At 37.3% G+C, this 13,301-nt stretch overlaps 2 protein-coding genes across 5 annotated transcripts; both read left to right on the forward strand.

Annotated features, from left to right (window-relative positions):
* LOC109718706 (zinc finger protein 346-like) lies at nucleotides 912-4,984 on the forward strand. 4 transcript variants are annotated; one of them, XM_020245081.1, is made up of 4 exons: nucleotides 995-2,160; nucleotides 2,257-2,302; nucleotides 3,074-3,119; nucleotides 4,124-4,984. In XM_020245081.1, exons 3-4 carry the CDS (start codon nucleotides 3,105-3,107, stop codon nucleotides 4,715-4,717), a joined length of 609 nt encoding a protein of 202 aa, XP_020100670.1. In that variant the 5' UTR covers nucleotides 995-2,160; nucleotides 2,257-2,302; nucleotides 3,074-3,104; the 3' UTR covers nucleotides 4,718-4,984. The 4 variants fall into 4 exon arrangements, with proteins under 4 accessions (XP_020100671.1, XP_020100668.1, XP_020100670.1 ...); XM_020245082.1 differs by lacking the exons at nucleotides 995-2,160; nucleotides 2,257-2,302 and adding an exon at nucleotides 912-988; XM_020245079.1 differs by adding an exon at nucleotides 924-988 and having other exon boundaries at nucleotides 2,080-3,119.
* Nucleotides 7,383-13,059, forward strand: LOC109718930 (probable leucine-rich repeat receptor-like protein kinase At1g35710). The gene is made up of 11 exons (XM_020245423.1): nucleotides 7,383-7,590; nucleotides 9,170-9,317; nucleotides 9,614-9,685; nucleotides 10,103-10,174; nucleotides 10,640-10,711; nucleotides 10,803-10,946; nucleotides 11,705-11,785; nucleotides 11,903-11,974; nucleotides 12,288-12,359; nucleotides 12,448-12,519; nucleotides 12,765-13,059. The coding sequence occupies exons 1-11, from the start codon at nucleotides 7,497-7,499 to the stop codon at nucleotides 12,853-12,855; spliced, it is 990 nt and encodes a 329-aa protein (XP_020101012.1). The 5' UTR covers nucleotides 7,383-7,496; the 3' UTR covers nucleotides 12,856-13,059.

Raw genomic sequence — 13,301 nt, forward strand, 5'->3', positions numbered from 1 at the left:
TTAAAACCCAAGCTTTTTAAATGATAATAATACGTGTGGGTAAAATATGAGTTAGAGTATTTAAAGTTTCTGAAAATAAATGTTTAAAATTTTTAACTTTATTTATCTAATAACCAAAATGCCAAAAGATTGAAGCCTCTATCGAATATTTTTTCACATCAAGATTTAAAATTTCAATATTGGATCCAGAAACTAGATAGAATTGAACGATTTTATTGGGTTTTTTTTTCCCCTTTTTTTTAGCCACTTTAAAGAACTTAATAATAATTTTTAAAAACATTGTAAAAAAAATTAGTTTTAATGTATTTAAAAAAAATTAAATTAATATTAAACGGTGCGAATTGTTTGGTGAGAGCTAATAAAATGTTATTGAAATGGAAAAGAAATTCTCTTCTATCACAGAAAACCCCCTCATATTCCTTTATATTTTCAACCAAGTAAAATAATAATAATCCACGCTAAATAATTTAGTAATTTTCACCATCCCTTCATCTCCTCTCTCTCTCTCTGGTTTCTCTCTCTAGTTTCTCTCTCTTCCTCTCCCATGGCCGACGCGGACCACGACGACGACGGCGACGGCGGCGGAGGCGGAGGCGGCGGGGTCCTCTCCCATGGCCGACACAACCACCACGGCGGCGGCGGCGGCGGCGGCGTACAACTCCTCCGACCCCTCCCCGGCGCCCCACTACCACCACAAACCCCACCTCTACCCCAAACCCCAATCTCAATCCCAAACCCTACTACCCCCTTCCTCCGCTTCCTCCTATCCTAACCCTAACCCTAACCCTTACCCCGCTGCTGCTGTGGCGGCGGCGGCGGAGCCATACGCTCTGAACCCCTACGCTGTGTACGAGGCTCCTCCCGCCGCCGCGGCCGCCGCGGTGTCCCAGGGGCATATTACTACGGCGCCGTGGGAGGGGACGCCGCGGCGGCCGCCGCTGCTGGATTGGCTTATTACTACGGCGCGCCTAATTCTTACTATGCTCCCGTGAGCTTCTCTCTCTCTCTATTCATAATGGGTTCTGCATATGTAAATTGGCAAATAGTTGAACCTTCGTACTTTATGAATCTTGTGTTCTGAATAGTCTGATTGCTGTAGTGCGTGGCAAAACTGTGCTTGCAATGCTGATAATGTCTCTCAAAGAAACATGGCAGTGAACAATTGGTAGTTTTTTTTAGGTTGTATTGAATATAAATACTAAAAACACCGTTATCTAACAGCTTAAGTTTTTTAAAAACACCAGTTATTTTTATATCCCTTAACATGGTATCAGAGTAGGATGTCTTGAGTTCGAGTCCCGTCAGGCTTCTAGCATTATTTAATTTCCTTCCGTTTGATTAAGTTTATGTCTTGGGCATACTAAGAAGTTTCAAGTTCAGACATGAGAGGGATTAATTTTTAGGAGAACAACAATTGTTTCATATAATTTAATAGGTTGCATTACCTACAATGCTATGTTGTGCATATAATCAGAACGACGCGAAAATCGGATGACTATATCGAGCACTTTGATTCCCCGATATGTCCGTTTTACATGTAGAGGGGCATGACGAAGTAGGACCGGCAAAGTTTGAGATATGGGAATTAGAGTTGTACAGATATAATATTAGATACATTATAAGGTTAAACAAATAGCTCTTGATTAGTTATCTGATGCAAGGTTTCTGAAATAACTTTCCAGATCTTGGAACGCCTATTTTGAGTGCACATAATGCTATGTTGTTTCCTCTGTTTCCATCCACTGTTATATTGGTGCATGCAGAATGGTTGCTATCTGAGTAACTGTTCTTTTGATTGATGTCATAGGATCAAAATTTTGAAGCTAATCCTAAAATAGTATTAGAAGAGAGCTTTGATATCTATTAGCCCAATGATAGCATTAGTAATGATGGAAAGTGGAAATACTGAAGGGGGACATTACATGTTGTTACGTTGTGGGGTGAGAGATGATGCGAGAAGAGGGGCGACTAATGCCAGAGGATGTCTAGAATGAGTAACGCTATATTTTAGAAATGTTTTTCTATCTTCTTGGGGGGTACTTGCTGCTGCTTGATATGACAATGCTGGGTATTGTATAGTTTTTCTGTATTATGGTATTCTTGGTGAAGGAAATGATCATGCTCGGATGCTGTTGTTGAAGGCAATTCTTGCTTTTCACGGTAATTTGTTGGATCACTTCTTGATGTCATATAGTTACATGAAACATATAGATGATTTGCTGCCTAAACATTACTGGGGTTAATCTGTTTAATTAGTGCTTTCTGAAATGGAGCGGGCAATATATCATGGATGAATAGCTCTGTAAGTGCTACATCTGTTGATCATAGTACTTTTTTGTACTCGTTTTTTTCCTGAATTCTCATTTGAGTATCATTTAGTTTATTGTTTATAACATCATAATAGGTAGTGGGCCAACATCGTCACATCTGCACATTCTGTCAGCAGCTTGCTGTGCATATGTACTATGCAGTATATTATTCACAATCAAAAGGGAAGCTACCTTTAGGACACAGGAATAATCAGAGACATCACAATAAAATATTTGAGTTACTTACATAGCTAGTTTTTTTCTTTTTTTTTTTCCTTTCATACAATATAACAACCTGAGGAAGGGGAATTCGGAAAAATCTCTTCAGAGATGATAGTTTAGAGTTCCAAAGCAGTTCCAGTATCTAGACTTGATTGGAGAAATCATTGCTTCCACACTTGGTGCACCGCATCAACCTGTCGAGTGCCCTGAGTTTTACTCAACAATCCAAAAGAAAAGTCCTTAAAACAGAAAAAGGCTGCAACTCACTAAATCTGAGGACTTGGTGCACCGCATCAACCTGTCGAGTGCCCTGAGTTTTACTCAACAATCCAAAAGAAAAGTCCTTAAAACGGAAAAAGGCTGCAACTCACTAAATCTGAGGATTTAAGTATGAGATGGGATGGAAAGTGGATTACTGGGCAGTACGTGGTTTAGCGTGGTGCACCACATGCAGTTAATAATTTCTCCAGTTGTTCTCCTCATTGCTGTTACAAAATGTTGTTTATGACCTACATGTGCACATTCTGTTCCCTTGACTGCAGAGATAGGGCCTAAGGGCATCCCCAGTTTACCATGGAGGATTATGAGGTTCGTAAGCAGTTTGCTTTTAGCTATTGTATTAAGAAGAATATACGTGAAATCTAACAACATTATACCTAAACACGTGGCAATATATTTTTGAACACTTGCAAGTTGATTATTCATTACTTCATACAATATACTTTTTCCTGTTATCCATCATTTAGTCGGTGCTTATTTTGTTGTTTCACATCATCTTCGTACATGTCTTGATTGCACTGGTGATAGATTCCCCCCTTTAGTAATTTGCTTGTAGTATTCGTATGGATTTGCATTGCAACAATTGTTAACATGGCTTCTTTATTTTATGTCCTTCTATTGTTTTTTTGTTTATTTCAGAAGAGTAGCACCTTTTAGGTCATCCAGCAAAAAACATTGGTTGTTGTTAGTCAATTCAGATAAAAGTTTTGACACGAACTATCTTTCAACTTTTTTTTTTTGGGTTGTAAATTGTTGAATGTTGATTAAGAAAAAGTGCTTAGCCCTATAGAATGCAAGAAAGCATACCCGTCATCTTCTTTTCGCTTGTAAACATCTATCAAGATATTAAAGGAAATGGATTTTCTTATAGCCTCTAGGTGGAGCTCAAATTGCAAGTAGGAGTGCTCCTTTTATTTCGCTGTGTTCTCTTTTGCATCAAATTTGTGTAGACCCCACAAACATAAAACATTGTGTTATTTTGTTCTCTTCTATGTTAACAACTGATGACTCCAATGCTCTGGGAGAACACTTGCATGGTGAGTGGATATTGGTTTTGACACCTACCTACGTCACATGAACTTGTTGGTATGATTCGAGTTTGGTTGTTGTTTCTACTACTATGGGTTCGGTTGATCTCAAAACAATTTCCTTGTAGTGATGTTATTTTTCACGTTGTTATAACACGAAGTTGCATTATTGGTTAATTTGCATATTCTTTTCTCGTTTTTGTTTGTTTGGTAGTTTATTGCATACTATTGTAGCAAAATGTATCTTGTGTTGAAGTTCATATTTTTGTTCTTTCTTTTGGGTAGCCTGTGGTAGGATCTTCCAATGGAATTACTGCGACAACCTCACCCTACACTTATCCCCCATACTGGGTCAACCAATATCCACACCCGCCAACCAAGAGCGCTTTACTAAAACCCACCAAGAAGAAAGTCAAGAAGCCCCCCATACCCCCGGCTTTCTGCGAAGTCTGCAAGGTCGACTGCAACAGCGCTGACGTCCTCAAAACCCACAAGCAAGGAAGGAAACACAAGAAAAACCTACAAAAGCTACAAGAATCTATTACCCCAAAGCCAGTAGTACAAGCTCCTACAACCACCGTAGCATCGAGTCAGGAAACCCTAGATGCTAACCAAGGGAATACTGTAACCCTAGGCCAACAAACAAAGAAGAAGAAAAAGAAGGCGGCTGCAACGGCGGCAAGTGCCGAGGAGTTGGAGCTGAAGAAGAGAAGGGTTTTAACAGGAGGGGCTGCTGAGGAGAATGTGAAGGTTTGCACGGTCTGTAATGTTGTTGCTAACAATCAGAAGGTTTTCGATTATCATATCGCAGGGCAGAAGCACGCGGCCATGGTGAAAAAGCAGCAAGAACGAGAACGGCAAACAGCACCAGTGAGTTGAGGTATAAAGATTGTAGGGCTAATTAGAGATAGTTTTCTTTTTTTTTATTTATTTTCCCCTTTTTCAACCGTGTTTCTGAGGGAAATGTGCAAATGTGGCATTCGTAAAATATGGGGCTCGGGTATGTTACTTAAATTGGGTCTCATCTCATGATGCCCGGCATAATTGTGTCTCTATGCATGTGGGTTTAACTGCTTAAGAAAATGGTATTGCTGTTGATTAGAAGAATGTCTCATTATTATTTTCATCATCAAATAATCTTGCACACATATTTCTCACTGTTGTTTTCTTCTATCTGTATACCTTTGAGAGACACTTAAGTTTATGCATTATGTATGAAGTGGAAGTTTTATGTTTTTGCGAAGTTGCCCTCGAACTATTGGTTGAGTTTCGCTTTAGTCCTCAACCTTTTTGAACTGAAAACAAGGAACCAACAAAATGAAGTGTACTTGTGTGTACTCTGGGTGCTAAATCCCTCAGTTTGTGTCCAAGGTTGAAGTGAAAATTAGCAAAGATTTTAGGGAGAAAATGTGGAATATATGCTTTTTTATACATCATATTTTACTGCTGCTGCTGCTGCTGCTGCTACTAATGGTTCAGCAGATTCTGATGGCTTTGGCTTGTTGCCACCTCCAAACAGGGAGATGTGATTGAGGAGGGTAATTCAACTTCACTTTGTCGCAATTAAGCTATGAACTTTGATTTCTGTTTCAATCAGATCACTCTGATCTTTTGCTGGTAATGTGGATTCTAGTCTCTTATTGTCTCCAAGAGAGTTGTTTTTGTGTCGTATTTCAATCAGATCACTCTGATTGGTAATGTGGATTCTAGTCTCTTATTGTGTCCAAGAGAGTTGTTTGTAGGGATGCAAACGGGGCGGATCTGGGGCGGGAGACCCACCCCGCCTCCCGCCCTGACTAGCAAAAATCCGCCTCGCCTCCCGCCCCGAATCCGTGACGGGTTAAAAAATACATCCCATTATTCGCCCCGCCTTGTAACCCGCCTCCCGCCGGCGCCCCGAATCCGCCCCGCCAACTAATATTTTTTTATAAAATTATAATATTATCAATATTTTGTAAAATATAAATTAATAATTTTTAATAATATTATATATATAATTTAATAATATTAATGGTAAAAATTAAAAATATCAATCACAATTCAAAACAAAATTCAAATATTTCAAATACATTAGAAATGAGAGTAATAACTTATTTATATTTTAAAATTTTTTTATAAATATATTATTTTTTGGGAATATTTTTTAAAAATACAAATGATATTCGGGGCGGATTCGGGGCGGATCATGGCGGGGCGGATTCGGGGCGGGTCAAAATTTTTCCCGTTTCCTGCCTCGAATCCGTCTCGGATCGTAAAACTTATCCCGTTTCCTGCCCCGAATCCGTTTATTTTCTCCCATTTACTGCTCCCGTCGGGGCGGATCGGGGCGGGAGCTCCACCAACCCGGATCCGTTTGCATCCCTAGTTGTTTGTGTGTTGTATTTTGTAGTTAATGTGGTTGTGGAGGGTTCCAGTGATGTGATTGAAATAGAAAGTAAAGTTTAATGTGGTTGTGGAGGGTTCCAGTGGTGTGATTGAAATAGAAAGTAAAGTTTAATGCGTCAATCGCGACAATCGAAGTTTTAAATCATTTTGAATGGAGCTTCGCAAAATTTTCAGTGCCCTAAGATATAATTTTACCCGAAATGAATTATCCCATGCAAAAAAAATTTCAAATAGTTAAAAAAAATGCATGGAGGCCCCTCAACAATAGTTCGTTTTGAAATTGCCGCCAACTAAACAAATAAATTGTTTCGATTTGAATTTAAAAATAAATTGCTTCATTAGCTGGTGGTAGGACGCAAATTTACACTTTTTTCAACTGAAAAAATAGTTGAGTCGCGAAACTCTGATAATTTACCAAAACTAAAATCGAAAATGAATGAAACTTGAGGGGTGTCAACTGTATTAAAAAAAAAAAGAAGATAAAGTTCAGGGGCCTTTTCACAAATTGGAGAGAACTCAAATTGGGCCAATCATAACCCATTGTTTTCATACCGGGCCGGTTTAGGGGTGCGATTAAATTGTCCGGTTCAAGTCTGTCCGGTTCAACCGGAAAACCGGTTCATCCAATTGTGACACTTTATAATTATTAGTTTTTTTCCCACTATACCCACGAGTTAGTTATCGTCGCACTCGCACCGAAGCGTTTCCTTTTTTTTTCTTATTTTTTCCTTCTTTTTGTGAAAGTGTATGGAGACCCCCTTCAACTATAATTCGTTGTGATATTGACCCCTCAACTTTAATTTTTTTAAAAAATTCCTTAACTTTTATTTTTTTAATTTAATTTCTATGTTAATTAAGATAAATTTTTTTATCATATTTAATCAGTATATTTAATAGAAAATATTAATTATTCTAATAACATTTGTTAGAAAGTGATTAAGAAGTCATGAAATTTATTGAATCAACCAATAAATTTGACAAAATCTCCATTTTTTTTGACTAAAACCACTTATTAATTCCAAAAAAAAGTCTCAATAAAAAAAAATTAAAAGTTTAAGAGTTAATTTCAAAATAACTTATAGTTGAGGGGCCTCGCTACATTTTTATTATTATTTTATTTTATTTTTCCTACTGCTATATATTTGTCGGGAAAAACAGCTTTTCCAAACGCGGATTAAAAATGGTGAGTGAGAGCTCGGGATCGTGCTTCTTTTTGTGGGTTTGAGTAGATCGAGAGATCGAGATCGAGAGAGAGAGAGAGAGGGATCTCGCGATGGTGGGCTCCTCGACCCTCGGTTCGATCCTCGTCTCCTTCCTCCTCCTCCTCCTCCTAGGATCATCTCAATCCAAAACCGTGAAGAGAGATGGTAATGATCGTCCCTTTCTGTAGCACTCCCTCTTTCTCTCTGATTTTTACTCTATTTTGAGAATTGGGTACGATTCAGCTTGCTGAGATCTTGTTGTTTCGCGCTTAAAGGAGGAATTTTTGATGCGAAATATGGGTGGTTTGTTTAGATTTGTTGGACGAAGTGCTTTTTAATTAGTGGGTTCAGAAGAAGCATTTTGTGTTCAAAATTTCTGTCCACAGCTTCTACTTTTGGGTCTCAGAATCTCAGTTCTAATATAATTCCTGCTGTAGCAGTAGTGCGAGACTTTTCTATTCGCCAAACGCTTGCTTTGTTGATTCAAAATATGGTATTTTCTTTGGATTTTGAGGGCTTCTTCGGCCTTAATGGATGGTATAGTGCTGTAGTGCTGTTGGACGAAGTGTTGTTTAACTATTGCTTTGGAAATAAGCATAATGGTAAAATATTTGGGCCTCATAACCTTGAACCTTCCCTTTGATTCCCGCTGCAGCGATAAGTATCACACTTTTTTGTTTGCAAAATACTCTAACAGAGGTAGTTGTTGCTTAGGACCAAATAGGCACTAAATGTTGTTTTTTGCCTTTTACCCGTGAGAGCTAAGTCCTCTTTTCTGGCATTCCTTTTCCATAGTTAAATGTGTTGGCTTAAAGGGATGCCACGAGGCCCGATCTAGCTGAATCACGTTTAAAATGGCAAGAGGCTGGGTTGGGCCGAGTCATGTTCTCAGTGACAGGAGGCTGAGTTGGGCCGAGTCACAATCGAGACCGGTGGGCACTGTCTCTATACGCTTTAAGTGAATTGGCAGCATATTTCTAGGAGCTTGAACTTTTGGAATTAATGTTTAGCGCGAATGATCCTACAAAATGGAGCGTGTGCTTTTTGATACGTGAGATTGTTATAGTATTTACCAATTATTTTAAGTGTTTAGCAAGAAATTTAGCTGAAGTTGCTGTTAGGACTTGATATTTTGGTTATATAATTCTAGTCATTTATGTAGAAATTATGAGCCCAGTAGCTAATTCCCAGTTAGTTAAGTGGCATGACCTACGAACATTAGATAATGCTGGTCATTTATGTAGAAATTATGAGCTTAATAGGTAATTCCCAGTTAGTTAAATGGCACGACCTACGAACATGATTTTTAGTTTTTATGTGATTACTTAATATTATTAAATAATCTACCTCTTCTAAACTGTTAAGCTTCTGGTGTGAGTGACTGCTTCATCAAAGTGGTCTCTTTGTATCGGCGTTGAAAGTTAGAATGATGTAGAAGGAACTAAGGTTGAGGAGGAAATATCCTGTTTGAACTAGTCTAATATTTTTCAATAATGCATCATGGTGAGATTTTTTTTTTTAAAAAAAAAATATTTCATGACAAGTCGTCCATCATTAATTCTTTTTTTTTTCACTCCAATTAAATTGCTGGAGCGCAGTGTGTAATTCATTTGGGTGAATAGTCTCTAGTAACATTATTTTATGATAAAATCATCTAGCATTTTGTTCAATTCTACTCAAAAGTATTGGTTACTTTCCTTTTCTCTCTTTTAACTATTGTACTTGAAAACTGGGTTTTGTTCAGTAAAAGCACTGAATGAAATCAAGGCTTCATTGGGATGGAGGGTTGTTTATGCATGGGTAGGAGATGATCCGTGCGGAGTTGGTGATCTTCCCCCGTGGTCCGGAGTGACATGCTCCCAGCAAGGAGATTACAGAGTTGTTACAGAATTGTAAGAAAGCAAACTCTCCTTACTTATGTTCTACTGTTGATATATGCTGCAGAAAGTTAAGGCAGTGTGAAACTACGAGTAACTTCTAACCATTAAAATGTCATCTCATTTTTAGATGTTGATTTCTGAATAGGTTGACTTATCTGTGACATTTCTGCAAAATATGATGGTTTTAAATCCCAGCCATTTTTTATAACTAAACTAGATATTATATTCCATCAGATTCTCGTCCACCCCCCCACCCCAAACCCCTCTCTTATATCATGTTATATAACGTGGTCGTAGTTTTTCTGCAGGGAAGTTTATGCAGTATCACTTGTTGGTCCTTTTCCGACTGCTGTTACAAATCTCTTGGATTTAACAAGACTGTAAGAACCATTTCCTCTTCAATTCACACGAGAGTTAATTCTGTTTCTGATGTCGTAGTCACTTCCACATAATATTCATGTAGCTTGTTTTTACCCTTGCAAAATTATCTATTAAATACAAATCTCTGCTAAATTTGAGTTTTCATGTATACCATGCAAAACTTAATCCTTACATGTATACCCATGTACTTGCCAAAAATGGCCCTCTTTAGAAACTTCTTCTAGTGCAAATTCATCCACCATGAAGTGGATCACTACCCACTATTTTATAACAAAAGATAAAATAAAACATGATTAAGTTAGTAACATCAGAATTCGGATGTTCATTGTGCAAGATCAAAAAGAGATGTTTCTATTTTAATTCATATTTTGTGAAAGGGGACTAATTTTCTGAACTTAACTTTCTCTGAACGACAGGGATCTCCATAATAACAAGTTGACTGGGCCCCTCCCTCCTCAGATTGGACGGCTGAAACACCTCAGGATATTGTATGAATCTCATCAGCTTATCCACTATTATTTTGTCAACACTTCGGAGTTTCTTCCCCTTGATTCTTTAGTTCTAAAAGTTTTAATGCATCAAGTTTCGAAACTGAGTTGGTTATACTCTTCATTGAAATACTTCTTGAAGTGCTACATTATGAAAACAAAAAAGCAAAAATTGGCATTTAAAAGTTCACTGATGGGCTTGAAAACCAAGAAGTGAGTTATTACTCTAATCATTAAAACCAAGAAGTGAGTTATTACTCTAATCATTCTTCTAAGAACTAAATCGAGTTCTCTCCGTTTCCGCATTGCCGAAAAAGGAAAAAAAATTCCAACCTTTATTTTTCTTGAATACATACTATGCCTCTAACATATGATGCCTAGTTCAAACAGCTACTTCAAAATAATGACAAAATGTTGTCTTTTTTCTCTTTTTCCCCCTAATTTTCTCGGTCATTCGCATCGTAGGAACTTGAGATGGAACAAGCTTCAAGATGTCATTCCACCTGAAATCGGTGAATTGAAGAAACTAACCCACCTGTATGTTTCTCAATTTTTATGATCATCTTAAGTACTCTTCCATTCTAGATTATTTCTTTTATTATAGCAATGATTGGCTATAAGTATTCAGGTACCTGAGCTTCAATAACTTCAAAGGTGAAATACCTGTCGAACTTGCTAACTTACCGGAACTTCGCTATCTTTACCTTCACGAGAACCGCTTCACCGGCAAAATCCCCCCTGAGCTGGGAAACCTCAAAAACCTACATCACCTGTATCCCTCTCTCTCTCTCTCTCTCTCTCTCTCTCTCTCTCTCTCTCTCTAGTGTGTGTAAGTGCGATTATTGGGCACTGAACTTATCATGAAATTACACTTTTTTTCTTAAACTTTAATTTGTTGAAACTTATGCACTGAACTTCATGTTCTATCACAATCAGCTCCGTCCATCGTGAGCGGTTTAATTATGGGATGACAGGGCAGCCGATTCGGCTGCTATGTTTTCTTGAACTACTAATGATATGCCATGTCATCTCCAAATGTCGCAACAGAATCAAAGGTGATGACGTGACCACTAAATTAGCTAGTTAAACAGCCCTTGACAGAAGGACCCGGTTGGTACACAGTTGAAGTTTAGCGCATCGATTGCAACAGTACAAAATCAGGTGATCTAAATGAAATTTCATGATAAGCTCCGTGCCTGAATATGTTTATTTATTTACGTCGACCATTTAGAAGAATCATTGGTTGATTTACACCTTTCCCACCGTGATGTATTTATCTTGGTTTCGCGATGATACAGCAATAAGTGAAGAGTTCATTAATAAAAGATTAGTTAAATACAGTACAAGCTGGTTCTGAAAGCCAAGATTTGGTACAACGATTTTCGAAAGCATAACCAGCAATACGATGGGCAAGACTATTGTCTTGTTTTTGCGATGTATTGTCTTGTTTCTCTTTAGTATTGTGTGACAATGTTGTGCTCACTAAATGGTAAAATATGTTCATCATACTAACTGTGAATCGCTCCTCAGAGATCTAGGTAACAACCGCTTAACTGGAACGCTAAGGGACTTTATCCGCTATGGGAATGGCTTTCCTTCCCTGCGCAATCTGTAAGTAAATATTGTTGGTTTTGGTCATTATAATCTATAGTTCTTTTTTCTTTCCTTTTTTTTGTTCATTTTATAATCTATCTTTATAGCTGTTGGTGTTGGAAATTTGATTTTCAGATACCTAAACAACAACCAATTAAGTGGAGGAATACCCGATCAGATTGCAAACTTGACCAACCTGGAAATCTTGTAAGTTGCTTTGCTTAATAAAACAAAAATTAACCTCATGTAGAAATTGGTCCTTGTGCGCTTCTTTCCTTGTAATTCGAATCCCTCGAACAACATGTTGTTTGTTTTCAGAGAAGTTTAAGAAGTTGCATAGGAGCTTTAATGGTTTCTTTAAATGCTTCAAAATATTTTTGTCAAAGAAATTATAGAAACTAATATGTTCATCCTAAAATCAAGCATTTTGAGGGGCTTACATTTTCATCTTCTTTTTTTTTTTTTCTTTATTCAGTTTATTTCACCATCATTTTCGTGATGATAAGATAATTTCTCACAGGTATTTATCAAACAATAAAATGACCGGACCGATCACTACAAAGCTTGTTCAAATTCCGAGATTAACCTATTTGTGAGTCCTATTTACATCTTTTGTTCGATTTCCATCTAGAGAAACAAAATACAAGTCTAAGTTCACCTCCTTTTTGTTTTCCCTTCAGGTACTTGGATAACAATGCATTCACTGGGAGAATCCCCGAAGGATTATACAAACATCCCTTCTTGAAAGAGCTGTGAGCATATTTAGAACATCAGTTTCGTCGAAACATTTCATTATCATCGAGATTTTTACGTATAAACCCCCAACAAGCTTGTGTTTTATCCATATGCGCCGTTCAGAAACCTAAGTTTCTTAAAAATGATTCGAGTCTCTTTCCGCAAGAAACTTAGTAATAAAATCATGATTTTAAAGGTTATATATGTATATGAAAAACATATAATTTGGTGAGTATGTTAACGAATGATCGATTTGTCGCAGGTACATTGAAGGTAACCAATTCAAGCCCGGTGCGAAGCCGAAGGGCACGCATAAGGTGCTCGAATTAACCGACACGGAGTTATTGTTCTAATGATGGGGTTTTATTCAGAGGTTATTTTTCAGGTGAAAATGACAAGCACATTTTGGTAGTTATTATATATATTACAGGAGAGGCATTTAATAGCAAAAGTTTAAGTAAATTGCAAGTGTTAAGTGGTTATTCTTGTGTGATTTATATGGTTTGATACAATATAATATATAAGGTTTTATCAAGGCTATATGAGCCGTTGGATTTTGATCAGGCAAAAAAGGGTAAACAAAAAAAGGAGCACAGTGTCCTAGACGAGGAGTGAAGGGGTTGGATGTGATAGTTTTGTGTGGGCTGATTTTTTTGAATTTATTTGTAATTTTAAAAAATAGTAGTAATTATGCGTTTGGTAAAAAAAAAAAGAAAAAGAAGCAATACTATTGTTTGGTAATTCGGTTAAATTCCTCGAAAAAAAAAATTTTCGCTAAATTTTTTTTTTCCAAACAATA

Source organism: Ananas comosus, linkage group 12, assembly GCF_001540865.1.
Source record: "Ananas comosus cultivar F153 linkage group 12, ASM154086v1, whole genome shotgun sequence".
Classification (NCBI taxonomy): domain Eukaryota; kingdom Viridiplantae; phylum Streptophyta; class Magnoliopsida; order Poales; family Bromeliaceae; genus Ananas; species Ananas comosus.